This window comes from Stenella coeruleoalba, assembly GCF_951394435.1.
Source record: "Stenella coeruleoalba genome assembly, chromosome: 13".
Taxonomy (NCBI): Eukaryota; Metazoa; Chordata; class Mammalia; order Artiodactyla; family Delphinidae; genus Stenella; species Stenella coeruleoalba.
The window spans coordinates 56,110,502-56,136,971 of NC_137159.1; the positions used below are offsets into that span (position 1 = coordinate 56,110,502).

Genomic DNA, 26,470 nt, shown 5'->3' on the forward strand with positions numbered 1-26,470 from the left:
TATTGGACAGTACTGTTCAGACAGTGGTGATATCTTTAGGCTCGTCCACATAAGTCCAATTACCTGACAGTACAGCTTCCTTATAATCCAAATAGTATTAGCTTGAGCTCTGGATCCCAACAACAGGAAATCAGAGAGTACAACAGAAGAGGAAGATGTTTCTGCTCTATTATCTTTTGGAAGAGTGAATGCTAGGCAAAAATTTGAAATACTGTATTTCCATGTCCTTCTTGCACACCTCTTAGTCCTTCTCCTTCAGCCTCCTCATGTGCTTCTACTTTAGCACCTCCCCTGGGCTGTCCTATCCTCCAAAGTGCTTCAAATTGCAAAATGATCATTATATTCCCTAATCCAAACTTTTTGGCATAGTTATTCTCAGGTGTTCTGAGAAAAGCAGTATTGCTGAAATAATTCATACTGATATAAATAACTGGTTATTAACATTATATGTTTAAAAGATGCTTATCAAAATTTATTAATCTTTCACAGATTATAACAAAGCAAAAGGAAAAATTCAAGGAGAGTGTAGAAGAAAATTAGTACTGGGCATACTCTGCTCCAAGATTGGTTCCTCCTGTGCTTTTTTTTTCCTTTTAAATAGCTTGCTCGATTTCTGCACCTAGAGATTTAAAAAAAAAAAAGCCTTTCAAAGGCAACAGCAGAGCTTCAAGGGTCTGGACTATGACTTGTACTTGTTTATGTACTGGGTATTGCTTTGTAGAAAGCCTTCTGAACTTCTAGAATGCTTACAATTTAAAGCATCTTTCTCCTAAAGTTTTCACTTTAGGAATTCATTTTTATATTTTACGATCTTTAGAACTAAAGAGCTCCCCCCACAACTGAATTTGAATTTTATATTTAACTAAAATGTAGCTAGCTGTGAGATGCTACCTAATTCCAGCAAACAAACAGAAAATTTAAGAATCTTTACTTAATTTGAGCTTTTTCTCTGATACTACCAGTTCCATTCCCCAAAACCACAGAGCTACAGAACAGGCTGGTAAACAAGATGCTAGAAATACTGTCCACAATTTTACGGTAGAAAGTGACAAAGACCATTTAAGGAAAGCTAAAATCTTTTCTTGAAACTCATTTATTTTTAAACAAAGTATTTCAAGTCCCAGTTAATGATCCAGTTACACTCGAGTAATAATTTTAAAAATTCCAATGAAACAATGTAATCTGTAAGGATCTTTGAATTTTGAACAAGGAAATTGATTTGTGCTATAATAAAGTCTCAATTTCACCCCTTTCAAATGTCTAGCTGTAAAAATAGATCATAAATGTAGACTCCAAAATAAAAAGGGGAGTCATGAATTTAGAAGGATATATAATCTAATCTTATTGTGCTCATTTAAAAAATTCCTAATTGTGCTTGCCAAATATTATGTAGTTAGTTTTACTGGCTGGGACAAGAACACAGTTCTGAAAAATCTGACCAAATACTAAAATGCTACCTTAATTTTCATTGTTCTATAGGTAGAGTTCTACTAGCTGGTAAATTTTATTGAATTCTTAATTACATGGGGGTTGGGTGAGGGTATACAATGAAGATGTAAAATGTGTTAACCTAGCCTCTTAGGAGCTTAGAAGACAGGCATAACCAAGTCTTATGTATCTGCTGGTCAACACTTATCTAATTACAGTAACAAGCCAATTTGCAGTTAAGTAATTTTGCAGTTAAGTAACTTTCTTGAATCTAAACCTCCTTTAATCAGATTTTTCTTTGCTGTTTTGCTTTTTGGGCTTTTTTTTTACAACTATGATTGTTATAAAATTACTTGAAAGTATCAGACATGGGACCTTGCGTAAGAATTTTAATTATTTTTACTGCGTGAAAAAGGCTTTCTTTGGTAAAAGATGGGAAATACGTCTATTCCAACAATATAAGGCACATAAAACTTCTGAAAGATTTGCTATACTGCTGAAAACATTTCTGAACTAAGCAAAACATGGTTGTACTTTACAAAGTCCCTCAAATCACTCATTTATATCCCCAGGAAAAGTTATCTTAAACACTAAATGAAAAAAATTCTTCATTTTATCTGAATACACCAAGTTGGATTTAATTTTTTAAAAATAAGAAATTAAAAAAAGAAACTTCAGATATCAAAATATTTATCCCTCTCTTTCTCAATTAACTATAGCAGAAAGAAAATCAAGAGGCCCAAGGGGAACAATAAAAACTTATATATGAAATTCTAAAGAGTATTAAAGAGTATTGAGAGATTTCATCTTTAATGTTTTATTTCTTTAAAAAAAAAAAATAGGGACTTCCCTGGCAGTCCAGTGGTTAAGACTCCATGCTCCCAATGCAGGGAGCATCGGTTCGATCCCTGGTCGGGGAGCTAAGATCCCACATGCCGCATGGCGTGGCCAAAAAAAAAAAAAAGTTAATTAAAAAAACCCCAAAACCCCAAAAGCCTGAGTCAAATAAAGCAAAATGTTAAGATCTAATAAATCTGGGTGGTCAGTATATGGGTGCTTGAAATATTATTTGCATGTATTTTTAGAAAGATGAAAATATTTAATCTTTAAAAAGTTTAAAAAGCATTATTTAAGGAAATAATCAATAGAATATTTTTGGTGAAATTGTTCCTTGGAGAATCAACTATGAGTATAGCTCAGGAATGTGACATGTGATTTACTATGCCTTTTCTTGCAGTTTTGTATATGTCACTGATCATTTGTACCTCTTTTCTGCTACACTAATCACAAGTTTCAGAATTCTTTTCAAAGTGCTTCAGGAAAACAGTAAACAGTTGATACAGTGAGCAACACATTGTGGAGTCTAATTGCGGTTTCTGGACAGAACGGATTTCTAACTATACTAGCTCAGTTAACTGGCATGCTTAAGGAATGGAGATTTTCTAGTTAATTACATTTTCTACTTTAGATTTTTTTAAAAAAAAGTATGCCTACAGTTGTGAAAAGTTCAGTATGGGTGAAAAGTCTTCAACTGGAATAAAATAAATATGCACAAGACTAGGATACTCTCATGAAAAGTCATATTCTCCATGTTCAAAGGGGGCACTTGGGACTTTTTTCTCAGCTGAAAATAAGGAAAGAGGATGTCAAGAACACATATTCTTAGAAGTTGGGATAATTTATACTAAAAAAATTGGACAGCCTTTAAATACATTTTAATCTATAAGACTGTCACCAACAGATACCAGATCTCTGCTTAAAAAAATCTCCAACAGAGAAGAGGTTCCCCCTTTTTGGTCTCCTTTTAAATACAGGCAATACTTGGACAAAGCCCAGACCTAGGGATCCAAGTAATGATTATATATCCTATTTAACATATGCCAATAGGTAAATTTTAGAAGTGAGTGTATTTTTTTGGAGGTGCAATATTTGGTTTCCTGCCCTTCCTGCTTATTCACATTTAAAATAGACTTAAAGCTAGCACCCTTCTTTCTAACTTCTGGAACTGCAAAGTTTTGGATATCATCTCAGAAACAGCAAGGAAAGATTCTATCTGTAGCACAATTAAGGGCTTTTGACTTCTTTGGTTTGTTTCAAACTGTACACCCCCTCAGCAGGGGACAATATACTTCCTCTCAGTAGGTAACACAATATACAGACAGTGTCAGTAGGACTGCTATCCTATATTCTTACAGGTAAATTTTAGTTATTCTTTCAGATACAATGCTCAGTTTACACAGATGTGATCAGGTTTTAGGACAGAACATGCCTGGAGCCAACAGGTCAGAAAACAATACAAGGCACTGAACAAAAGCCCCTGTATTCAAATTCGTTAAAGGTAGATTAAACATGAGTTAGTGAAGGTATGGGGGCTGCCTTCCATTTTCTATTTGCTGCAGGAAAGAGCTTTTAAAAAGTTATTAAAGAGACTCTCGGCAACGTCTAATCTAAGCCTAAGTATATGTAAGAAAACTGAGGTCCAAGGTCTCAAGAGTCATAGGGAAAAATTTATTATCAGATGAAGGATGTTCTATTTTTTTTTTCATAACTTCCTTTGGGAAATGAAATTTTTAGTTTCTCCCCAACCAACACTCATAATTTTAGTCATTGTAGGATTCTGATTCTTTAAACTTCTGTGATTCACCCCTAACTAGGTCTCATGCTTATTATTATTATTATGCTCTTTCCACTAAACAACTTTGCTTCTCTTTCCTACGTGAGGTGTCTAATGACTCTTCTGTTGCTTAGAATGAATCCATATTTTATAAATGTAATGGTTAACAAATACAAAATTGTGTGCACACTACGATCAAGGACCTTCTTGCTGCTCCTAACACAGCAAGAAAGCTCTTGCCTCAGGGCTTTTGTACTTCCAGTTTTCTCTGTTCATGAAATTCTTTTCTCCAGATACACAAATTGTTCACTCACGTCATTCAGGTGGCTCAAATGTCACTTTATCACTTTATCAGAGATGTCTCCCCTAACCACTCTATGTAAAATAGCAATTGTCTACTCTCCTTATTCTTTCCCAATATGTATTACCTACTGACATATTAAGTATTTACTGTCTGTTTCTTATAGGTAGAATATAAGTTCCACAGAGATCAGACAATGTAACTGCTGTATCCCCAAGTTTCTGGGACAGGTCCTGACAAAGTACACTCAATAAATACTTGTTGAATGAATCTTTAAAATTTTAAAAATGTGTATCTGATAAAGAAACAATAAAGAAACACATCAGAACTGTAATAGTTGTTAAAATGACAAGATTATTCAGTTTTTTTTCTTTCTCCACTTTTGTAAATGAGTTTATATTGTATATTTTTAGATTATTTGAATGACTGTTTGGCTAAAACAAACTACTGAAGGATTTTAGACAGTATGTATTTCAAAATGACTTTTAAAGTATTTTTCATCTGAAGCCATTTTGGACAGATAGCTAGGCAGCTAGTAAGAATTAGTCACCTCTCAATTTTCTAAGATGTTACAGTAATAGTTCAATCTAAATACACCTGTAGTTAAGCTACTACTGCACTGGTTTGGTAGTTAAGCAAGAATGAATTTAATCATAGAACAGTGAGGCAGCTCTATAAGAGGAAGTAAAAGTGTGATTTGGTGACTGAGGAGTTCTTTTCCTCAATTAAGCAGATTTCTCTCCAGTAGGAACCTGAATCATTCAGGTTCTCAACATGACCAGACAATTAAAAGAGTTTAAGATGTGACAAGAGAAAATTGATTTAGGATTACTCAAGCCTGAAAAGGACAGTTAACATGCAATAATTTGAAGACATTCAGGTTCTGCTCTGGAAATGAGGACATGTGACACTTATTTTCCATATTTTAAAAATGTAATATACTAGATAGTGATTATAAGATGAGCTTATGAGCTGTACTCATTTCATTACAAAATTTACCTAGTATATTATTTCTCTTGTGATGGGAGAGGATCCAACAGAATTAGGGAGAAGAGTAATGAAAAGGGGCTTAAGTTTCAAGGATCTGAGTGTAGATAAGGATCTAATTCAGTAAGAGCCTCTTTTTATAGGACATGGTGTAACATGTCCTTCCCCCCACATCTAGCCTCGGAGATTGCCCTGTGTACATCTCATTTCACCTCCCACTGCTTTCAACCATGGTTTACTTCCTTCTGTCTAAGTGCTGATCAGAATATGCAGATTTATGCTCTTCTACTCTGCTGTGTCTGAAGGACACAGTCATTTCAAGTGAAGTTTTCTCTGCTACCACTCACTTATATGTACCAAATATAAATCGCCTTGTTCCCAAAACAAAGCAGATGACTTACAGCAAGTCACACTTGTCACTGTCAAAAAAAAAGAGCTAAAGAATAAATCACATTCTAAAAAGACTGTCCAAAAATGACAGGTATTTTTTTAAATGATGTATTTTAGATTAATACCTAAAGTATAAGAAAATGTGCTGTGAAATATGTTATGCAAAATGAATACCAAACTTAAATTTATACACAACTTACATCAAGTGAAGATCATCTATTTAACGGTCATCTTTTCATCTTAACTCCATATATTTGAGTACAAGGTTGAGTACTGTCACACTTATATAAATAACTAAAATTTATTTGGTGCTATGTGCCAGGTACTATGTTTAAACACTTTATTATCTTTAATTTTTATAATAACCCTTTGAGGGTTTATTATTGTCTCAATTACAGATGAGAAAACAAAGACTTAAGAAGGTGAATTAACCTGCCTATGGTCACAAGCTAAGTAAATGGTGAAACCAGTCTTGACTTCAATTACACATGTTTAAACATCTACACTATGTTGTTTGTTACACACCTCTACGAGTAAATTAAGATTTATAAACAACTCAAGTGTAACTGTCCAAAACCAAACTATTCTTTTCTACACATCTACTCCTCCTCAAATGTTCCTTATTTTAGTAGATGCCTCTTATCTACTTTCAAGTTAGCCTTCATAGATTCCCTCCATTCCTTATCTCTCATACCCTACCTGTAATCTCCTAAACCATCTAGAATCCATCTACTTCTTTCCATAGGCTCTGCCTCACAGGCAGGCCTGAATTATATAACAGGCTGAGGCACAAGAGTTTTCCTTCAAGATACACTCTAATGATAAATATAGCTGATTAAAATGGCAAAGGAACAGGCTCAAATTCCAAAAATAAGGCTTAATGCAAGCAACATTTGCAAGCAACAATTTTAAAATTCCAACATCTGGAACAATCTTCTTCAGCTAACAATTCTTGTACCAGAATTGAACTGGCTTTTCCAGTTTTTCATTTCATCCTTCTTCCCCACTTTAGTGATGCTTCTCTAGCAAAACCCTTCCCTTTTAAATACATTTACTTACCTGCCTATTTGAATGGTTTTGAAAATTGTCACCAACACAGAGCACTCACTTACATACTAATCATAAGTTAGATCGCTTTTCCTTCCAAAGGACATACCACAGCACGACAAAGAGAAAGACAGCCCTTTCTCATTTACCCTCTAAGGATTTTTATAAAATGTAAGCTCTTTGGCAAAACATGTAATAATAGGAGCACCTTTTTATAGGTACAGTGTTTTCTGTTTTTAAAGTACTTTCATACATATTATTTCATCCTTCAGCAGTCCTGTGAAGTAAGCTTTATAGTTATATTCTCAGATTAGAAAACTACCCAGAGATGTTGCCATTTTGCCTGGGTCACAAGGTTGTTATACAGTAGAGCCAAACACTAAACAGAGACTCTCCATTCACTGCTCTTGCCACTATATATCACTATCTCTCTCTTTTTAAAATGTTTTGACACATAATAAGAATTGTCTTTGTAAATAAAATTTCATTTGTCCTTAAGGTATTTCAACTATTACTTAATCTATACTTAACTATAAATTATAAAAGAGGGAGTAAGACCTAACTGAAGGAGAACAGCAGCAATAATCAGCTTCATTTAGAATGTCTACGTAAAAACAAATGATCCAAAGAAGATTGCAAATACTCTTCTTATCAGAATCAAAAGTGAAAATCTACAGAAATCAAGTTAAATCTCTAACAAAAATTTTAACCACATTGTATATGGTTAATATAATAAATAACCCAGAAAATAAAGATAACTATGACACATAGAAATGAGCTGTAAAAAGCATGCACGGGAAGGACATGCTTTTATTTAGAACAGCATGCTTCAATTAAATTTGCAGGCAATTGAAGGAGAATGTAAAACTGATGTATAAATCTTACCTACTTTGCAATTAAATTAAGTACACATTTACAGAAAGTCTTCTTTCCTTTTTTGGGTCAGAACAAGCCAACAACAGCAAGTAGCCAGAAATTACAATTAATATAAAAGAAAAATTTAAGAGGAAATGGATTTGCTAGACTTATTATATTTTAAGTCTTAGCTTCAAGAAATGAGTGATTATTTGCAATGAAGTTGGCAAGACAGGAAATCGAGTTAAAATTTATCAATCTTTTAAATGGCTTTTCTAAGTACAACTTTTATTTTTTTTAAAAAGGGGGAAATTCCCCTTGGTATTATACCTCTTTGTAATGATATCTTTATTCCTACTGTTGACCTTAAAACTTCAGAGCTCAGAGAAATAGAAAAGTGGTTGGATTCACTAGTTCAAATTACTATATTTCCTTTATTAAGAGGAAAGTCAGGTAGTGTAAAAAATGAAAAGCCAAATAAGAGATCCAGGAAGAAATTAACTAAGAAGGCGACCAACTGTGTAGCTTATTCTTACCTTGGCTGTTTTTTTCACGGGTTGACATTTTTGCTGGTTGAGACAAAAATGACATATCTTACAATAAAAATTAGATAGTTTCTTAAATGACTATAACAACACACTTCTTTTTTATCACTGTGAGCTAATAAATAAAGTACACTGAATGAAAGTAAGTCAATATTCTTATCAAAAGAAAAAATTTAACTGATGTAGAAAAGATAAACATTTTTTAAAAAAAATTTTTAACTTACCTTGGTTGATGATGACATCTTTATGCCTACAAAAGGAATTCAAAGACATTTATTTTATAATTTTATTTGGCTATTATCATCACCTGAAGAAATTGCAAAAGATTCAATGTCTAGGCCACACCCCAGATAAATCTCCAGACATGAAATTCAGGCACCAGTATTTGTTAAAGTTTCTCACTGGTCTAAACTACTAATATACTGTTTCATAAAAGAAGGAATATTCCATTAGGATCACTTAAACAACAAAAGCATAGAAAGAATTTATGAAAAATACTCAAATTTTATGAGGTTATTTAAATTTATTATGAGTTCAGAAGTATTAACAGGAAGACAGCCTTTTCTAAAGACACAAAAGGAAAAATTCACTTCAAAGAAAAAAAGATATCAATACAGATTTTTAGAAATGATTTAAACGTGGCATATAATTGTACATGCAAATGTGATAGTCAAAGAATTAATAATTTTCAGATATAACTTAAAGTATAATACTTACTTGTCTGCATTTTTTATAACTTTTGATATTAATTTTGATGTTGAAACTGCCCTCAGCAATTTATTACGGCTATCGTCTGAATTCTCCCATGAATTATGTGACTTTTCAGCTGTTGGTAGTCGTTTTATGCTGGAAGAAACATATTAGTTTCTTAGAAAAAAATTCTAAGAGTAGCAATTGACAGTTTGACTAGAACATAAAAGCAGTGATTAACATTTTCTTAAAGCTAATCCAGAAAAGAGAAGGAAGGATTAGTTGAAAGTTTCTGTGCCTGGATGAGTCAAGGAGTTAAACAAGGCAATTACCAAGTCTGTTTTTTAATTTTCACTATTATTCAGAAGATTCACTAGAACAAATATTACTTGATCTAAAAAAAAAAAAAACCCATTTGCTTAAATATAAATAATTACTATCTCTCAGAATTTATGAAATTGCGTGAATTTGTGAAAAAACCTATTCAAAATCATTACAAGGCTGCTATTTTCATTTTTTATGTCCTCATGGAATTAAATTATACATGGTACAAATGACAATTTCTAAATAATTGTGGGACTAAAAGTAAAACTCTTGTTTATATCTTTTAGAGTCAATTTTATCCATGAAGTAAAAACAATTTAACACAAGAATGTTGTATTATCAAAACTGCTTCCACATATTCATAACTGAAATTTTTTAACTTATAAATGATTTTTTGGCTGCACTGCTAACTGTCCTACAACTCATCCAGCCTTCAATACTTCTTGTAGTAGTATATCCAAAGAGCAATTCAGAATGGCAAGCACATTTCCAAGAGACCTTAAAAAGCTGAAAAAAAGATCTGGGACAAAGAAGATGCCAAGTCAAATCAGAACCTTAAAGAGATTGATTATAAAATCACCACATACAATCCAAAGTTGCAAAACATTAATAAGCTATATCCAAGAAAAACTCCACATCAGACCAGGCAAAAGAATTACAAACCATTTAGATAGCATAAGAATCTGCACGAGACACACAAAGCATTTTTAAAATGTTAAAAACATGCATCAATCAAGTGAAGGGTGTTGTGTTTTCCCAAATTTCCATTAGAGATTTGAGGCAAAATACTAAGCTAATCAAATAAAAATATATTATAAATCTTTTAGGAATGGATGTCATTTATTTTTATTAAAATCCTAGCCAGTTCTGGGAATGGTTTATATTTTCCTAAGATTTCCAAGAGGAAGTATGATGATAAAATACATCTATACCTAATCATAAAGCTTGAATCAACATCCCTAAAGCAGGCAAATTTCATTAAGTTGGTCTAAATATTTGATTACAAGGCAGCTGTAGTGTTGAACTCCCAGCATGCAGGTTTAGATCCCCAATTTAGGCTCACACACATTGTTAGAATGTTTCTCCCTTCTCCCCTTCTCATAACTTTAAAATATTAATTATTATAGACACAGAGAGAAGCCCTCAAGCAAGTCTTCAGCATAGAAAAGATTAGGTGAAATGAATTCAATTCTCTACTCAAGCAAGAACTTATCCTCCCAAAACCCAAAACTGAAACTGAGATGCAGTCACAATGAAGAGCCATTTGTTGAGAAGGGCCCTTGCAAGCTGAAGGTTGTAATGATGCCAAAATATGGTGAGTATAACAACATATGGCAATTTTCTATCCATGGCTATAAATTTATGCACAGTTATATATAAATTTTAAAATATTCTATAATTTTACTATAAAAATGTTGTTTTGGTTTTAGAGTAGGTTACTTTTGCCTTCCTTTCATCAAATTGTTTATAACTTAATTTTTTTCCTCCAGTTTTAACTGATAACTATAACCTCAAATTTTCATTCTCCAATGTGTTAAAATACAGATTACAGCAACAAAGATGTAGGGGAAAAAAAGCCATCAGGCTTTTCTCTTGGAAACCATGGATAGCCAATTTTTTTCTCAAGTCACAGAATTTAGGTATCGTTACAACCATTCCCTAGCTCTGTACTTGGGGTCAGTTAAAACCTTTTGGTGGGAGTAGAATTCTTGCTTTCTTGAGTTTGTCTGTGTATTTGGAGAGGCTGTGAAGAGGGCTGGGGAGAAGGTGATGCTCGAATTTGTGGACTTTGATCATTAGAGTGAGATTCCTCTTTTTTTTCTCTCTGTCCTTGTGGTTTTTCTTTCTTTTTTTCTGTACCACTGTAAAATAAAGTATAACATGGAACAACACATATTTAAACAAATAAAAAAGATATATCAAACGATGGAAAAAGTTACTATTATATAATTCAAAATCCTAAATCATACAGCTAATACAATTTATACTGCTTTCATTCAATAATGAAAATATTTCTTTAAAAAAAATCTTCAGTAAAGATTAAAATCTTCAGCAAAGAATTTATTATAATTCTAAGGCAACATATCCTAGGAAGATTGCCCCTTTGGACCAAATTGGCCTCTAATGCATTTTGCCATCTTGGCAAATCTGGAAGGACAGTAGCTCTCTTAACTGACTTCAATTTACCCAAATCAGAGCATTAGTGACACTTTACCTCTGTAAAGCATACTGATGCCCAAGGAACACTAAATGTTCATGTTTTGTAGGTTATTCTCTAACTCCTGTTTCTTCTGTATACTTCTGCTTCCACCAGTTGAGTTTCACACTTACCAAGAGTCAACTGTGTTTTCTCCCCCGAACCTGTTTATACCAGTTGTACTTGTTATTTTAATGATTAAGTTAATAAAATACAAAGAAAACTGACAAAATGTACATAGGAAAGAGAATGATAATTTCTATGTAAACTAAGCTGAATGCTTTGGAAAGACTCCATAAAAATGAGTTACTAAAAAAACTGCTGTTAAATTGTGTAGGTGACGCAATTATAAAAGATTATGTAAAAAAGTCATAGAAACAGATGGGTTCTAATTCATATTGTTTTGCAAGTTTCAAATTTCTTACTCTGTCTGAAAGGATGAAACTAAAAATTATAGAAAATGATTTATGGGTGTATGTTATGCAAGATAGTCAACAAGCAATCTAATCAGAGATGCATACTTAGAAAGAAAGAAGGGGGAGACTCAGCCTTTCATTAAAAAATTGACAAATGAACATATGTGAACATATTTTAGGTTAAAATATTTAAGATATATATGTATAAATTCTTATGATTCCACACTTTGACTCTTGATTAATGAAGCATCTCCTATTCCTGATCACACTGGATAAGAATCCTTATATTGCACAAACACTTATGACAGTATTACAAAGCAGATGGAATCAACGATTCCAGGGTTGAATAGGTATAAAACCATCAACTATCTACATTTCTTCTTCTTTTTTTTTTTTTTTAATTTGGTTGCGCCAGGTCTTAGTTGCGGCTGACAGGCTCCTTAGTTGAGGCTCGCGGGCTCCTTAGTTGTTGCATGCAAACTCTTAGTTGTGGAATGCAAACCCTTAGTTTTGGCACGCGAACCCTTAGTTGCGCCATGCGTGTGAGATCTAGTTCCCTGACCAGGGAACTGAACTGGGAAGGCAGAGTCTTAACCACTGCACCACTAGGGAAGTCCCTACACTTCTTAACCAAAGGACATTTTTAAATTTGACCATAAGGTACATAAGCTACAAAGAAGTTTGTTTAAGAACATTCTAAACAAATATAAGTAGTACATACAATTTAATCACATGATAATAGTGAATAATGTTAAAATATAATTTTGACAGTAACATTTCTTAATCTGATTCATTCTGATAACTTCTGACCTCAGACTGACTTTTGACTGTCTTGCTCATATTCAGTTTTTTAATTATGTGCTGAGAAATACAATTCTACCTCAAAAATATCAGATTAACTTTGCAACTTAAAACTGAGTTAGAAATTACTTCTTTCTTGTTGGTCTTCAAACTATCCTAAATGCATAGTATTAGGCTAGTAGTCTTATGTGGGCCCAGTAGATTTCTCTTCTGGGTTATTTAGAAGAAAAACACAAAGCCCCTGCATCATAAATTAACAGACTTATCTGGTTTTAGATTGTTGAGTCACTACTGTACATAATACCACTGCACATAACTACAGCTATGTAAGAAAAATGGGCTGAATCCAAACAATTACTGGACACAAGGAAGTTTATTATTAAAAATTGTATTAAAAATTTCTACTACATATTAGTTTTTCCATAATTTGTCCTTTTCTCCTGAAACTGCAGCAAAGGTAATAAATTTTGGCAGGGGATTTTTAAAAGGCCTAAATATCTTGTCATTTCTTCACCACTCCTGTAGTCAAATGTCTGGTTAACATCTGTAAATACACACTGTTAAATAATTCAGTCACTGGCATTAGTTTATTGAGGCAACCATTTTCCATCAGCACATTTTAAATATTATTCTATTACTGAAAGTTTTTCTTCAATCATTCTTTGAAGAAAACAGCTATAAGATTATGTGGCTGATCTCTTATGGTCTCTCCAAACCCTATATGGAATAATTTGCTGGGTATTACACAAAAGCAGAAAAATCCAGTAAGCAATTTTATTGGAATACACTGAATTAATTAATTGATGAAAAGAACATAGAGAACGTAGTCCACTGAAATTTTATATTACAATATTTCCACTGCCCTCCTGCCCACCACCCCTAACATACTCACACGAACACACAACACAGTAATATAACATTTTGAATTAAGCCTCAATTTTATAGTCATGATTAAAAAATAAAAGTTGTAGCATTTAACCTCCCACTAATATACATATATGCTGAAGATTCTACTCCTTTAAAAATGCTATATCAAATGTATCACTTGCCATGGAAAATTCACTTATATAATTACATTAAATATAGTGATGTTTATCGCATCAACAAACGCCTATTAAAAAGAAACAAAAAGAAACAAAACCAAACCAGGAAATGAAACTGCTTGCTGTCTTTAGTAAGAACCAAAAGCGTCCTCACACTACTCCATAGGTGTGATGAATGTAAACTCAGCAAGTACAGGCTGGATATCTCTGCATTCAGAGACAAAGAATTTAAAGGACATGCTCACCTGAATTCCATACAGCTCTATTTCACATTCTTTTCAAAAGCAGACTGAGTTATCACATTCAATTTTGCAATGTTAGCTTTTTTTTACAAATGCATACCTTTTAGCAGCAGATGAAAGAGTTTCTTTTCTTGCAATTGAAACAGAGCTGGTGTGACTTGGTTTTCTGTTTGCACCACTCCCATTGGTTATACAGGACATGGAAATAGCTTCTCGGATGCCTGGCTGGCCTAGATATGGTTAAGAGAAAACTTTAAAAATCAAACTTCAAAATATTCCTCAAAGATAGGAGCTTAAAAAATTAAGTCCAATAGTGTTTAAGTCCATTAGTGTTTAAGTCTATTAAGTCTGCTAGTAAGCAGACTGTTCCCCCATATGCAGCATACAATATTATTATTTTTCAATAAGTGTTTATTGAGTATATAGATAAGAAAGGAATGAGCGCATAAAGATAAACATTTGTAAACTGAGACAATTCTATGTGGCATATATAAAGTTATAACGTATTTGGAAAAAGTAAATAAAAAGACAATGAAATACTTATTTCCTCTATAGAACAATGAACTTTGTTGACTTGTACACCCAACTTTAATTAGCTACATCTCCAGTGTGGTCTACAGTTCAAAAGGAAATGAATAAGATCTGGAGGTCTCAGAGGAATCCATCATGCAGCATACAATATTACTGTCTGAAGATTTAATCTCATCAAAATAGATCTATAGAAAAGCCATGCTAAATTAAATTGCTAAATTGCAACTAGGGTCATTCTCTAGCTAAACGGTTTGCTGTTCACACATAGCAGCTTTAAAGTGCATGATTCAAAGCTATGCCTCAAGTAAACCACAACTCCCCACATATCAACAATTTTCAGAAATAGCTCAGGTTCTGTTGAAATTTAATTAGAAATCCTAGAAATCATAAATGTTGAATCGTAGAATATTGTTCCATATAAATAAAGCATAATTATGTAAAATAACCTGTTATCTTAATTTATACAGTAGAAGGTTTGGAACATTTATTCCAGTATTCCAATAACCCATGTGATGGATATGCTGCTATGGTCAGGAAGACTCACAGTCACAAGATAAAACAGCCACATCTACTACGGCGCAAGTTTATCTAAAAATTTGGGAATAAAGAATAATTTTGAATTTTTAGACTCAGTTTTCTCACATGCACACAAGAAAACCTAACTTTTATATCTGGCTTTCATGTTTCTTTGTTTGCTTCACTTCATAAAAGCACAGAAAGCAAAAACATTTATGTATAGAGCCTAAAATACTTCGTACCCTAGAATGTTACATGTATGATAGTATAGCACTGCATTTCTGACAGTAATATGCTGTTGGGAGCCACTTATATCATAATCATCTAAAGTGCTTCCTTAATATTGAGATTCCTAGACCCTTCCTCAGACAGAATGAATCAGAAGAGAGGAAGAAAGAGACCTACTGTATTTATTTTTCAAACTTCCTAGGAAATTTTTCACATATAATAAGGTACAATAACCCCTAAATTAGGCTAATATCACTGGTCATTAGATCTAGTGCTAGTCTGCCAAATAGGTGACTTCTTGTTATATTGACTCTTTCTTTTTACTCTGGTAAAGTACTCATAAAATTTACCATTTTAACCATTTAAAACTGTGCAACTCTGTGGCATTTAGTATATTCACAACATTAGGCAACCACCACCACCACCCAGGTCTTTATTGCTAGCTTTGGCTTTCTTTTTTTTTTTTTCCTATTTCCTTAAGATTAAAGTTAGGTTATTGATTTGAGATCTTTCTTCTTTTTTAATGCAGGCATTTACAGTTATATATTTTCCTCTGAGCACTGCTTTTGCTATATCAACAGCTGATTTTTCAAATACAATTTTTAAAACTTTTTGTTACACAAAAAACCCATCAGCCACTATATTAAAAACATATATAATCTAAAATCCACTTCCCATGCTCTCTTCCAATGTTCCAAACTTCATCTCAAAAAAAGAGACCAATTATACCCATTAGGATGGCTATTATAAAAACAAACATATAGCACAGGGAGCTCAGCTCGGTACTCTGTGAGGACCTACATGGGTGGGATGGGTGGAGGGGGTGGGAGGGAGGTCCAACAGAGAGGCGATATATGTCTATATATATAGCTGATTCACTTCGTTGTACAGCAGAAACTAACACAACATTGTAAAGCAACTATACTCCAATAAAAAAACAAACAAGTGTTAGCAAGGATGTGAAGAAATTGGAATCCTTGTGTATTCCTGGTAGGAATATAAAATGGTACACGTGGTGTAGAAAACAGTATTCGCTGTTTCTCAAAAAATTAAACATGGAAGTACCATTTGATCTGGCAATTCCAATTCTAGGTATATACAACCCAAAAAATTGAAAGCAGGGAGTCAAGCAGATATCCGTATACCCATATTCATAGCAGCATTATTCACGATAGCCAAAAGGTGAAAACCACCCAAATGTCCATTGACAAACGAATGGTACATATATACAATGGAATATTGTTCAGCTTAAAAAAGGAATGAAATTGTGAAACATGCTACAACACGGATGAACCTTGAAGACATTATTCTAAGTGAAATAAGCCAGATGAGAAGAAAAGGGCAAATATTGTATGATTTCAATTATATAAGGTACCTGGAGTAGCCAAATTCATACAAACACAAAACAGAATGGCAGTTGCTAGGGGCAGGGGTCAGGGGGGTGGGGCAAGGGAGAGGAGTGGATGGATACACACTTTCAGTTTGGAAACATGAAAGGGTTCTAGAGATGGATGGTGGCAATGGTTGCACAACAATGAGAATGTGTTTAATGCCATTGAACTGTACACCTAAAAATGGTTAAAGGGGTAAATTTTATGTTCTGTATATTTTACCACAATAAAAAATGTTAAAAAAAAAATCAACATATCACCACTGTTTCTAAGTCCTACAGTTTACTGTTGAAGTCTTCAAATGTTTTCAAGGTATCCTCTGAAACTACCATTCATCTTCACAGGATCAGATGGCAGTGCTATGCCTCACAGTTTTGATCAGTCTCAGGAGGCTCTCTATTCTCTATTCTAGGCTCATCCTAAATACTTACTCAAAAAAGACGAGGTATCTTTTGATGTCTTGGCCGTTTCAGGCCTATATATAATGGCTTCCTTTTTATTATTCAATATAAAGGTTTCCAACTACTGAGCCAGTTACAAAGTTTACTCTGTAGAGTAGTAACAATTGAAATGTTTGTGCAATTATTTAGTCATTTTATTATCTTTATTATGTAAAACAAATGGAAAAATAGAAAAATGAAGATGCTGATGTGAATAAAAAGGTAGGTCTCAAAACATAATATATGATTGAAAATTATCAAGTACTATATGTTGAAAACGACAAACCTTTAGCCTAAACTGAATTCTCATCGAATTTGGTTGACTGTATAGGCACTTGTGAAAGAAAACAAAATTAAAAACAACACTGCAGAAATTTTGGAGCTACACCACAGACAGAAGTACAAATAATTTTATTATATTTTATTTTCTTTATCAGACCCCCCCGAACATCCGCACATGATGTAAGCCTTTCAGGAATTAATTATGCTTTAATGTTCTCTTTCTGAAGAACTGGAGTGTAGCAGTGAGATAGGCTGTGGATCAACAGTTACTTCTGAATTTTCTGTTTTAAATTATTTTAGATCCTCTCTTATAAACAAATATGTAAACAGAGAAAAGTTACTTCATGTTCTTTTACTTCAAGGAGAAAGAAGAGCTTGTATTTCATGCACACCAAGCTAGCAATTGTCTCCAACAGAAAAACAAACACATTCTCCCAGTTAGTATAAATGGGATACTCTCTTCAGTTTCTAAATATTCTGTTTATGGTCACAATTTGCATGAGGAGTAATAAGTCCTTTGTAACTCATTTAGAATTTAATAACCTGTAGGTATTCTATTTGCTAAACACCAGCAAGTTACTGGCATTGTTCAACATATATATACATAATTCTGTATATATGTATAATTTATAAATACATAGTTGTCCCTCGGCATCCATGGGGGATTGGTTCCAGGACACCCCCCTCCCACATGGATACCAAAATCCACAGATGCTCAAGTCGTGGGCCAACTATACTATGCCATTTTAATATCAGGGACTTGAGCATCCTAGGATTTTGAGCATCCGCCCTCAGGGGTCCTGGAACCAATCCCCTGTGGATACTAATAGTGACTGTACACTCAAAATAACTCCTCGATTCTGTATTCCCCCTAATCACCCCACCCCTGACATATGCACCCACCCACCCCCATTCCAAGTCTAATAAAGTATTTGGAAAAGAGTCAGTGGTCTACACTTTCCTATCTGTACCTCAACCTTCTGCAATCTGGTTATCGTCTAACCACTTCACAGAAAGTTTTCTTGCCAAGATCACCAATGACTTTTTTTCCACTAAATTCAATGGGTATTTTTCAGTCCTTATCTTGTTCAGCTTTTCTTCAGCATCTAATATTGCTGACTATTCAGGCAAGGACAGTATTTAGGTAAGGACAATGTCCTTGGTTTCTAGGACATTGCCCTTGCCTGAATTTCTTCTTAGCTCTGACCATTTCTTCTCTCATTTGCTGGATACTCTTTTCTTGCTCAGATTTTGTATCTTGACTCTTCAGTTATCTTGTTACCATCATACCCTTCTCATTATTTTTTATATCTAACTGCTATTGAACATCTCCCCATGAATGTCTGTGTCCTTCCTCCCACCAAACAAAACAAAAACTGGTACTCTGTGATATACTTTATTCTTGGTGAAAGACATTACCACCCATTCACTGTACGAACCAGAAAACAAGAAATCAGGTTTGATTCCTCCATTTCCTTACTGCCAACATTCAGTGGGTGACTAAGTCCTCTGCTGCATCTGTAACTCTTTAAAAAAATATTCCCCCCAGTTCTGTTGAGATAAAACCGACATACAATAAGTTGCACATATATAAAGTGTATGGTTTTGACATACATATATGTAGGTTTTGACATACATACATACATATATGCCTGTGAAACAATCACCACAATCAGGATAGTGAACATGGCCATAAGTCTCGAAAGTTTCCTTGAGCCCCTCTGTAATCCATCTCTCCCTCCCTCACTCTTGTCCCCAGGCAACCACTGATCTACTTCCTATCACTATAGTTTGCATTTTCTAAAATTTTATATAAATGGAATAATACCGTATATATATAGATAGATAGATTTGCCTTTATTTATTTATGGCTGCGTTGGGTCTTGGTGGCTGCGTGCAGGCTTTCTCTAGTCGCAGCAAGAGGGGGCTACACTTTACTGCAGCACACAGGCTTCTCATTGCGGTGGCTTCAGTAGTTGTGGCGCATGGGCTTAGCTGCTCCACGTCATGTGGGATCTTCCCAGACCAGGGATCAAACCCATGTCCCCTGCATTGGCAGATGGATTCTTAACCACTGCACCACCAGGGAAGTGCAATTTTTAATGGTTTTAGTCCTCACACTGAGGTCTACAATCCATTTTGACTTAACCATTTATAATTATCTGTAATCTATCTGGAAACCTTACCTGTTTTGTGATCCTTGCATATATCCCCATGCTTAGCACTGTGCTTGAATCCTAGAAAGCACTTAATATCTAAATGACTAAATGAATGCATCTTCACCACTACTGCCTCAAATTTCTCTTCCGGGTTATGTTCAGTTTCTCTATTCTCCCTTCTAGCAGTACTATTACCTTGCTCTTAATGCATTCTGTACACCATGCCAGAGTATCTATCTAAAACAAGCTGTATATCTTTGAAATAATATGACATCAATTGTTATATGTACCATTATCACAAACAGCATTAGAAAGAAGTGTCACTTATGAGAACTGTAAGACATAATCAATAGTAAGATGCATTGTAATTCCAGAGATGTTAAAATGCAAGAAATATAGCCATCTTAGAATTAATGGATTAGTGTAACTCTACCTGTCATTCTTCAATTTAAAATCCTTTAATGGAGCTCCAGTCTCCTCAGGATAAAAACTAAATTCCTTAGCAAGGCATAAGAAAACCTTTCACTATGGGCCCTCTCCACCAGTTGAGGCTCACTTTTTGACACTCCCAACCTCACACCTCATGCTTCAGTTTATTCTGAACTCCTAAACTAAGTACTTTTACTCCCCTGCGCTCTGCACCTGGATGGTCCTTCTCTCTGGCATATGCTAGTCATCCCTGCTTGCCTAAATTAACATATATTCATCATCCATCTACCCATCAAATATTTACTCAGGGCCTATTATTATCCTAGTCTTTTGTTTTCAAGAGAATATAAGGGACCCAGGGCATCAAGGAATTAAAATCTTGCAAGAGAATCACACTAGCAATGAAAACATGTGGTAAGTACAAGAACAAAGTGATCATAAAAGAAATCATCACAAAGAAAAGACACATAATTCTGTAAGGATGATTAGAGACACAGAGCTCAAGAAAGGCTTCCTAGAAAAAAATGCAGAACAAAGTCTTAAGGAATAAGTAAGAGATATCCAGGTAAAAGGGAGGTGATGAAATACTGGGATCTTATTCCAGTGTGTGTAAAGGAACAGAAAGAAGGTAACAGTAAAGTGGGTTATGTAAGTGTGTATGGCATGGGGGCAGGGTAGACAAAAAGCTCTTTATGTGGTGAGAACGCAGAACAAGAAAGGGCAGAGTCCAGATGGTAGAGGAAAGTCCAGATGGTAGAGGTAAGCAGGAGTTAGATCATGGAGATTTTATCTATAGGAAATAGAGACCACCAAAGGGTTTTAAGCTGAAAAAAAGACTTTAATATACATTTAGAGAAATCCTAGTGGCTATGTGAAGAGCAGATTTCAGGGCAGTGGTCTAAGCACAGCACGATGGGGACCTGAAACAAGAGCTAGGTAGCATAAATGGAAAGGAGGAGACAGTTTTAAGAAATATTTAGGGCTTAAAAGATGATTTCAGTTTGGGGAAATTTTACATTTATGAATTCTGAGGGACATACAAGCAGTACAATCTAATAAGTAGAAAGATAATTCTTAAGTGCTCAAGTCTAGAATATAGATTAACAATTTGGGAACTGGCACCAATAAGTGGATGTTAAGACCATGAAGGAAGATGAATGGCTGATTTCATCTCCTGCAAGGAACCTTCAACTCCAGTTTCGGTTAGGAGCTCCCACAACACCCTAAATTTACCTTTTTAATGCCAATTATTATATAGTTTTATAATTACTGACTTAGCTGTCTTCTCACTTTACCTAAGGCCCTGTGGAGGCAAAAGTCAGTATCTTTTATTTCTTTAATCTCCATCACCTAAAACAGTGCCTAGTGCATTGAAAAGATGAAGGAAAGAGACAACTGTCAATACAGTAAGTGATGTGAAGTAATATTAATTATCAAGCACTTGCTGAGTGCTAAGCATTGTTATCCTAAGTACTTTATAATTAAGTCCTTTAATCTTCACTATAATCCTGAAAGGGATTTACTATTATCATTCCAGTTTTGCTGATGAAAAAAACTGAAGCCTAGAGAGATTATTAACATGCTCAAGGTTATACTGTAATAGGTAGTGAAATCAAGATGTGAGTCCAGGAAGAAGGAATGGTAAGTAAGTGGAAAGAAATAATTCTGCCTTGTGGAGAGTGACATTTTGAGCTTTGCCGGGATAACAGATAGGAATTCACCAGATGGAGCAGGGGGAAAGGAAATTCTAAGCAGAGAGCAGTATTAAATCATCAAGGTCCCCAGATATTTACATAAATAGCAAGAAAAGACCAAAATAAGATTTTCATGGTCATTTTCCATCCTACAGTTTAATTTCTGATAACTCTCAGTACTGGGAATCCTTAGTATTTGGATAAAAGAGTGAATGATCTCCCAAGGTAGAGGCAATGAGTTAAGTAAAGCAGGTGCAGAAAACAAAAAGGAACGTGGGTGAATGATTGTTTGTCACCTGAGAAGTCTAAAGTATATTCTTTGAAATTTAGAATATTAGGAACCTAACTGGAAGAAAGGAGCGTAAAAATGATTATGCAGTACACAAATATATAACTAGAATGCATCATTAGCTATATATATCACATGTATATATGCTTGTACATATACATCCCTCTCCCCCAAGCCTTGGGCATTATAAAGTCTGAGCCACAACGCTCTCAAAGATCAGCCTGCAAGACTGGAAGCAACCTCTAGTAACCAAAGGTACAAAAGTAGTTCAATTTCTGAGCAGCAACCCAGCTGAAATAAGAGAAATTTAGGCTAAAAGTCTATAAACCAGGAAGGTACTAATTTAGTTTTAATCACAGTTTGTTTTAACCATTATAAGGCCAGGGTTGAAGGCCAATGATAAATTTTATACTTTATCTTACTTTATCATGAAATAAGAATACTAATCATTATTGTTTATATTCCTTGATGATAGACCTAAGCAGATGAACTTTCTGATACCTTAGCCTGACAGTTCCTAAATGCTAATGAATTTCACTGAACTCCAGAATCACACAGTAAAGTTACCACTAGGGACTGTTGCATATGTTGCAAATCTGAAATCCATCTTGCTACCCTCATCTGTAATATCCTCTTATTCTTGCATCTATCCCAATCCCTCCATCCAAAGAGCAATTTTTAAAATAACTTCCTACTTCTATAACTTTCTGTTTCCCACATTTAATTCAACAAACATTTATTGAGTCATTCTAAGGCTAGTTATGTAAGAAACTGTCCCTGCCTCCAAATAGTTTATAATCCAGCGGGAGCAACCAAAAGAAACATATATACCAAAAGAAACATATAATAAAATTTTAAAACAATTCTAACAAGAGACAAAAAATAGATCATTTTCAGGAATTAATTTGAGGCCCTAAAGAATGGGAAAATTTTTTATTAGGAGAAGGGTAAAGATGGTCTATGAAGGAAGAACTTTAGTTAACACTCAAAATCTTTTTTCTCAGATTCCCTATCATATGCCCCAGAGCTCCAACTGCATACCTCTTCCACTCTCTTCACATTTTCAAGCTCTGTGCCACCTTTTTCAATCTGTCAATTACTTTGCTTCATTCTTTGGAAATACTGAGGACTACATGTACTTCATCAAATTTTATCTTTTCCATTTAGAGTTTTATGTGTACTTTTCTCCTTTCCTCTTGTTTCACAGGAAGGTGTACTTTAGTTCTCTTGCCTCATTTTTTTAAAGTATATTTTGAGAAGAAATGACCAAAGAGCATTTGACTCTCATAGAGAAATGGAGCTCTGTAAATGGTAATTGCTGCCTGGTCTGAGGCAATATCCACCCATTTACTGTCATATACAAAGAGCAGCTTAGAAGTCTTTGATCTGTTGTCAAAATAATAAGATACTCTCCCACCCCCTACCATAAGTATGAATCATTTTATCCTAAGGGCCCCACCAAGGAAATTCACACCTTCTAACCTGATTAATGTAATTTACTTATTAACAACACTTACAGCAAACTCATGACAATCCCTGTCTTCTCCCAAATGTTATCTGGAGTAAGAGCCAAATGATACGGATCTGTGCCTGTACACTATCCCACAGTCTATATAATTAGGAATATTTTTTTGGGGAGAACCGACATCCTCCAAATTTCAATTTTTCCGCTGGGCTCTCTCATTTCTCAAGTAGCAGTCACAGTGCTTGATATTTCTGGTTTACCAGCAGCTTCCTGGTTTAAAATGACAGTTTCCCACCTTCAGATAATTTGACTCCTGTGCTTTTATACCTCTATGTACTAACAGCTTGTCTTCACATATTGCCACTGGGTTGTATTCTCAAATTACATTCATTTGGTCACCCCAAGAGGTCTTAATGGGTTTCCCAGGCACCAGCTGTGACATAATTTGTCTTCCTGGCAGTTAAAACTGCCAGAGTGTTCCCTGGGCCTTCCCTTTTGCTCCAAAGTACAGGTAATTTTTTTTCTTTTGGCAAGGATTCAGCTGCAACTGGTGCATATATTATGAACATATGCCGTCAAAAGGAAAGAATTCTCCAAGAGAAGAGAAGGTACATGAGAAATTTAAATGACTGGCCACCTTAAAAACTATTGGGAAAACTTTCTACCTAAGTGTCTGATATAATATATTCAAGAAAAAATGGGGTTTAGCTTTTAATACTGCTGGCACACTGGAGAGGACAAACTAAAAGAACAGAACTAAAAATACTGAAATGACTAGTTAGGTGTGTTTCTGATTTTGGGATTTACTGAATGGCAATACTACTATGAAATGACAGAGAATGTCGTTAACCCATTAGCATACACATTTAGTTTTAGCCATACCTGAAGCCAAGTCATGTTTCCATATCACCACCACCTAGCAAAACTGTAATACCTGTCTTCATCAATAAGGAAGCTGACCTATACTTTTAAGCACAGCTTCATAAAAGGTTTCCACCTATTTACCTACGGTAGTTTAGTCTCCCCTCTAAAGAAAAATCCTCTAGAAATTCTAAATATCTTAAGAAGATGGTAGTGATTACTGTCCTGTCAGTAATTTGTGTGAAAGTGAATACTACAAATTCTAATTTCACAAGGGACTAAAACATTTCCATATAAAATTTTTCTACAGTATCAGAAATGATTTTTACTTTTTTTTTTAAAAAATTGAGGTATAATTGACATATAACATTATATTAATTTACTTTTTTTTTTTTTTTTTGCAGTACGCGGGCCTCTCACTGTTGTGGCCTCTCCCGTTGCGGAGCACAGGCTCCGGACGCGCAGGCTCAGCGGCCATGGCTCACAGGCCCAGCCGCTCTGCGGCATGTGGGACCTTCCCGGACCGGGGCACGAACCCGTGTCCCCTGCATCGGCAGGTGGACTCTCAACCACTGCGTCACCAGGGAAGCCTTAATTTACTTTTTAATTGAAGGAGAAAACACAAAATCCCTGCAAAATAATTTGTTTTTAAAAAAAATTTTTTCAAAAATATTTTTTTCATTTGTTAGAAAATACTTTGCTTAAAGTGTTTATTCCAAATATTTATACCATTAATATATTAATCCTGTTTTGTCAAAACTGATGGTTGATCTTTTTAAGGTTACATACAAATGACAATAGTGAAGAATCACTTAATATTTCTTTTCCAATTACTTTCTATAGTATACTATATATAAATTTCAAGATAAAGCTGTTTAGAATTGCAAATAATAAAATTAACAAAACTTTAAATATGTATTTCTCTTGATGTGTTAATATCAATATTACAGAACATAACTGGTCAGGCAAGTTTTTTCACTAATGGGAAATCCAGTGGTTAATCCTTAATGAATTATGCTCATTTCTTAAATAATATTTCCCCAAATTATTATATAATCAATCTTCTCCCCAGCAATCCATTTTATATCCAGCAATTCAAAGTCTGTGTCTAAGGTAACAAAGTAACTTAAAGAATATTCACTAGTGGACTCCATTTCAAAATGTGAACCACATCAGCATATTATAAGAATGGCAGTCAAAGTAAACTTATGACATAGAATTAATGGAAAGGAACTTAGTATCTCTCTAATTAATAAAGTTATTAATAAGAAGTAAGAGCCGGTACTATGTGGAAAGAAAATGTTCCAATGTAGAAGCTGCAGGTGGCTCCAGAACTGGATAAATCTCCACTAAAGAGCGTGTAACAAAACTGTTTCTAAATTCACTTTACAGACAAAGGATTTATGAATGACAACTAGAAAAAGACAACTTACAGAAGGTATGTTCCTAGGGGATAGGAACTCCAGCTATTTAAACTGTATTTGTACTTCATGAAACTGAAACAGGTAGGTGCTAAGGAACTGATGTGTCATACAAAATATCGTCTGCATGCCAAATTAAAAAAAGAGCAGTCTTTAAATTTCTCTATAAATATTTCTTTACTGAAATACCTTAGTAAATAAACAATGAGAGAAAACGTTTTTTTCTCAACACAAGATTATAATGTACTACTGTTTTAGCGTAATAGAATTTTTTAAAATTGTAGGTTAATACAAATTATTTAAAATAAGCTTTTAAAATGAGATAATAACCAAATACTATATCATTTTGTCTTATAGGATTTAAAAATACTTTAATATAGAGCCAGAACCTGAGGGTACACATATTAATTATAGAAACCTGTTCTTCTCTCTTTATGTACAGTTTACCTTCCCTGTAAAGCCCGTATACATTAATACTCTAACAACTCTAGAATTCTCTTAGAAAAATCAATTTATAACCAAATAAGTTTTTTTTTCCTGGCTTGATCTTGGCAATCCTCAAAGTTGGTTCTCAAAAAATTAAAAACTCACTTATAACATTATTAACCAAAGTGGTTTCAATCAAGTCTTTTGCCAAACTCTCAGGTCCCTTACTTATCCCATGCCACTGACACATTTATCCTACTAACCAGTAATGGAAAAGAACCATCCTGCTATCTAACTCTCCACTATTAACACAAAGGCCTGGAGTGCTGGAGGGTGGGAGGTATGAGAATGGGAATCAGAAAACCAGGCAGAATGAATGCCCCTCCCTCAAAGTTTCACAACTCGGTAGCCAGTACCCTCAGGGTCCCTGAGCATTTCTTTCATGTCTGTGGCCTTCC

The 26,470-nt window shown here is 34.3% G+C and overlaps 1 protein-coding gene across 5 annotated transcripts in view; it reads right to left on the bottom strand.

Annotated features, from left to right (window-relative positions):
* The window catches only part of EML4 (EMAP like 4), a 154,352-nt gene that overhangs the window by 56,704 nt on the left and 71,178 nt on the right, over positions 1-26,470 (bottom strand). For 3 of the 5 annotated variants that reach the window (XM_079940524.1, XM_079940527.1, XM_079940526.1), the window contains 5 exons: positions 13,981-14,110; positions 10,870-11,043; positions 8,885-9,013; positions 8,392-8,417; positions 8,159-8,215 (listed from right to left, as the gene is read on the bottom strand). In XM_079940524.1, the coding sequence (XP_079796650.1) occupies positions 8,159-8,215; positions 8,392-8,417; positions 8,885-9,013; positions 10,870-11,043; positions 13,981-14,110 (516 nt within the window). The remainder of the gene's footprint in view (positions 1-8,158; positions 8,216-8,391; positions 8,418-8,884; positions 9,014-10,869; positions 11,044-13,980; positions 14,111-26,470) is intronic. The other 2 variants (XM_079940525.1, XM_079940528.1) reach the window with 1 other exon arrangement.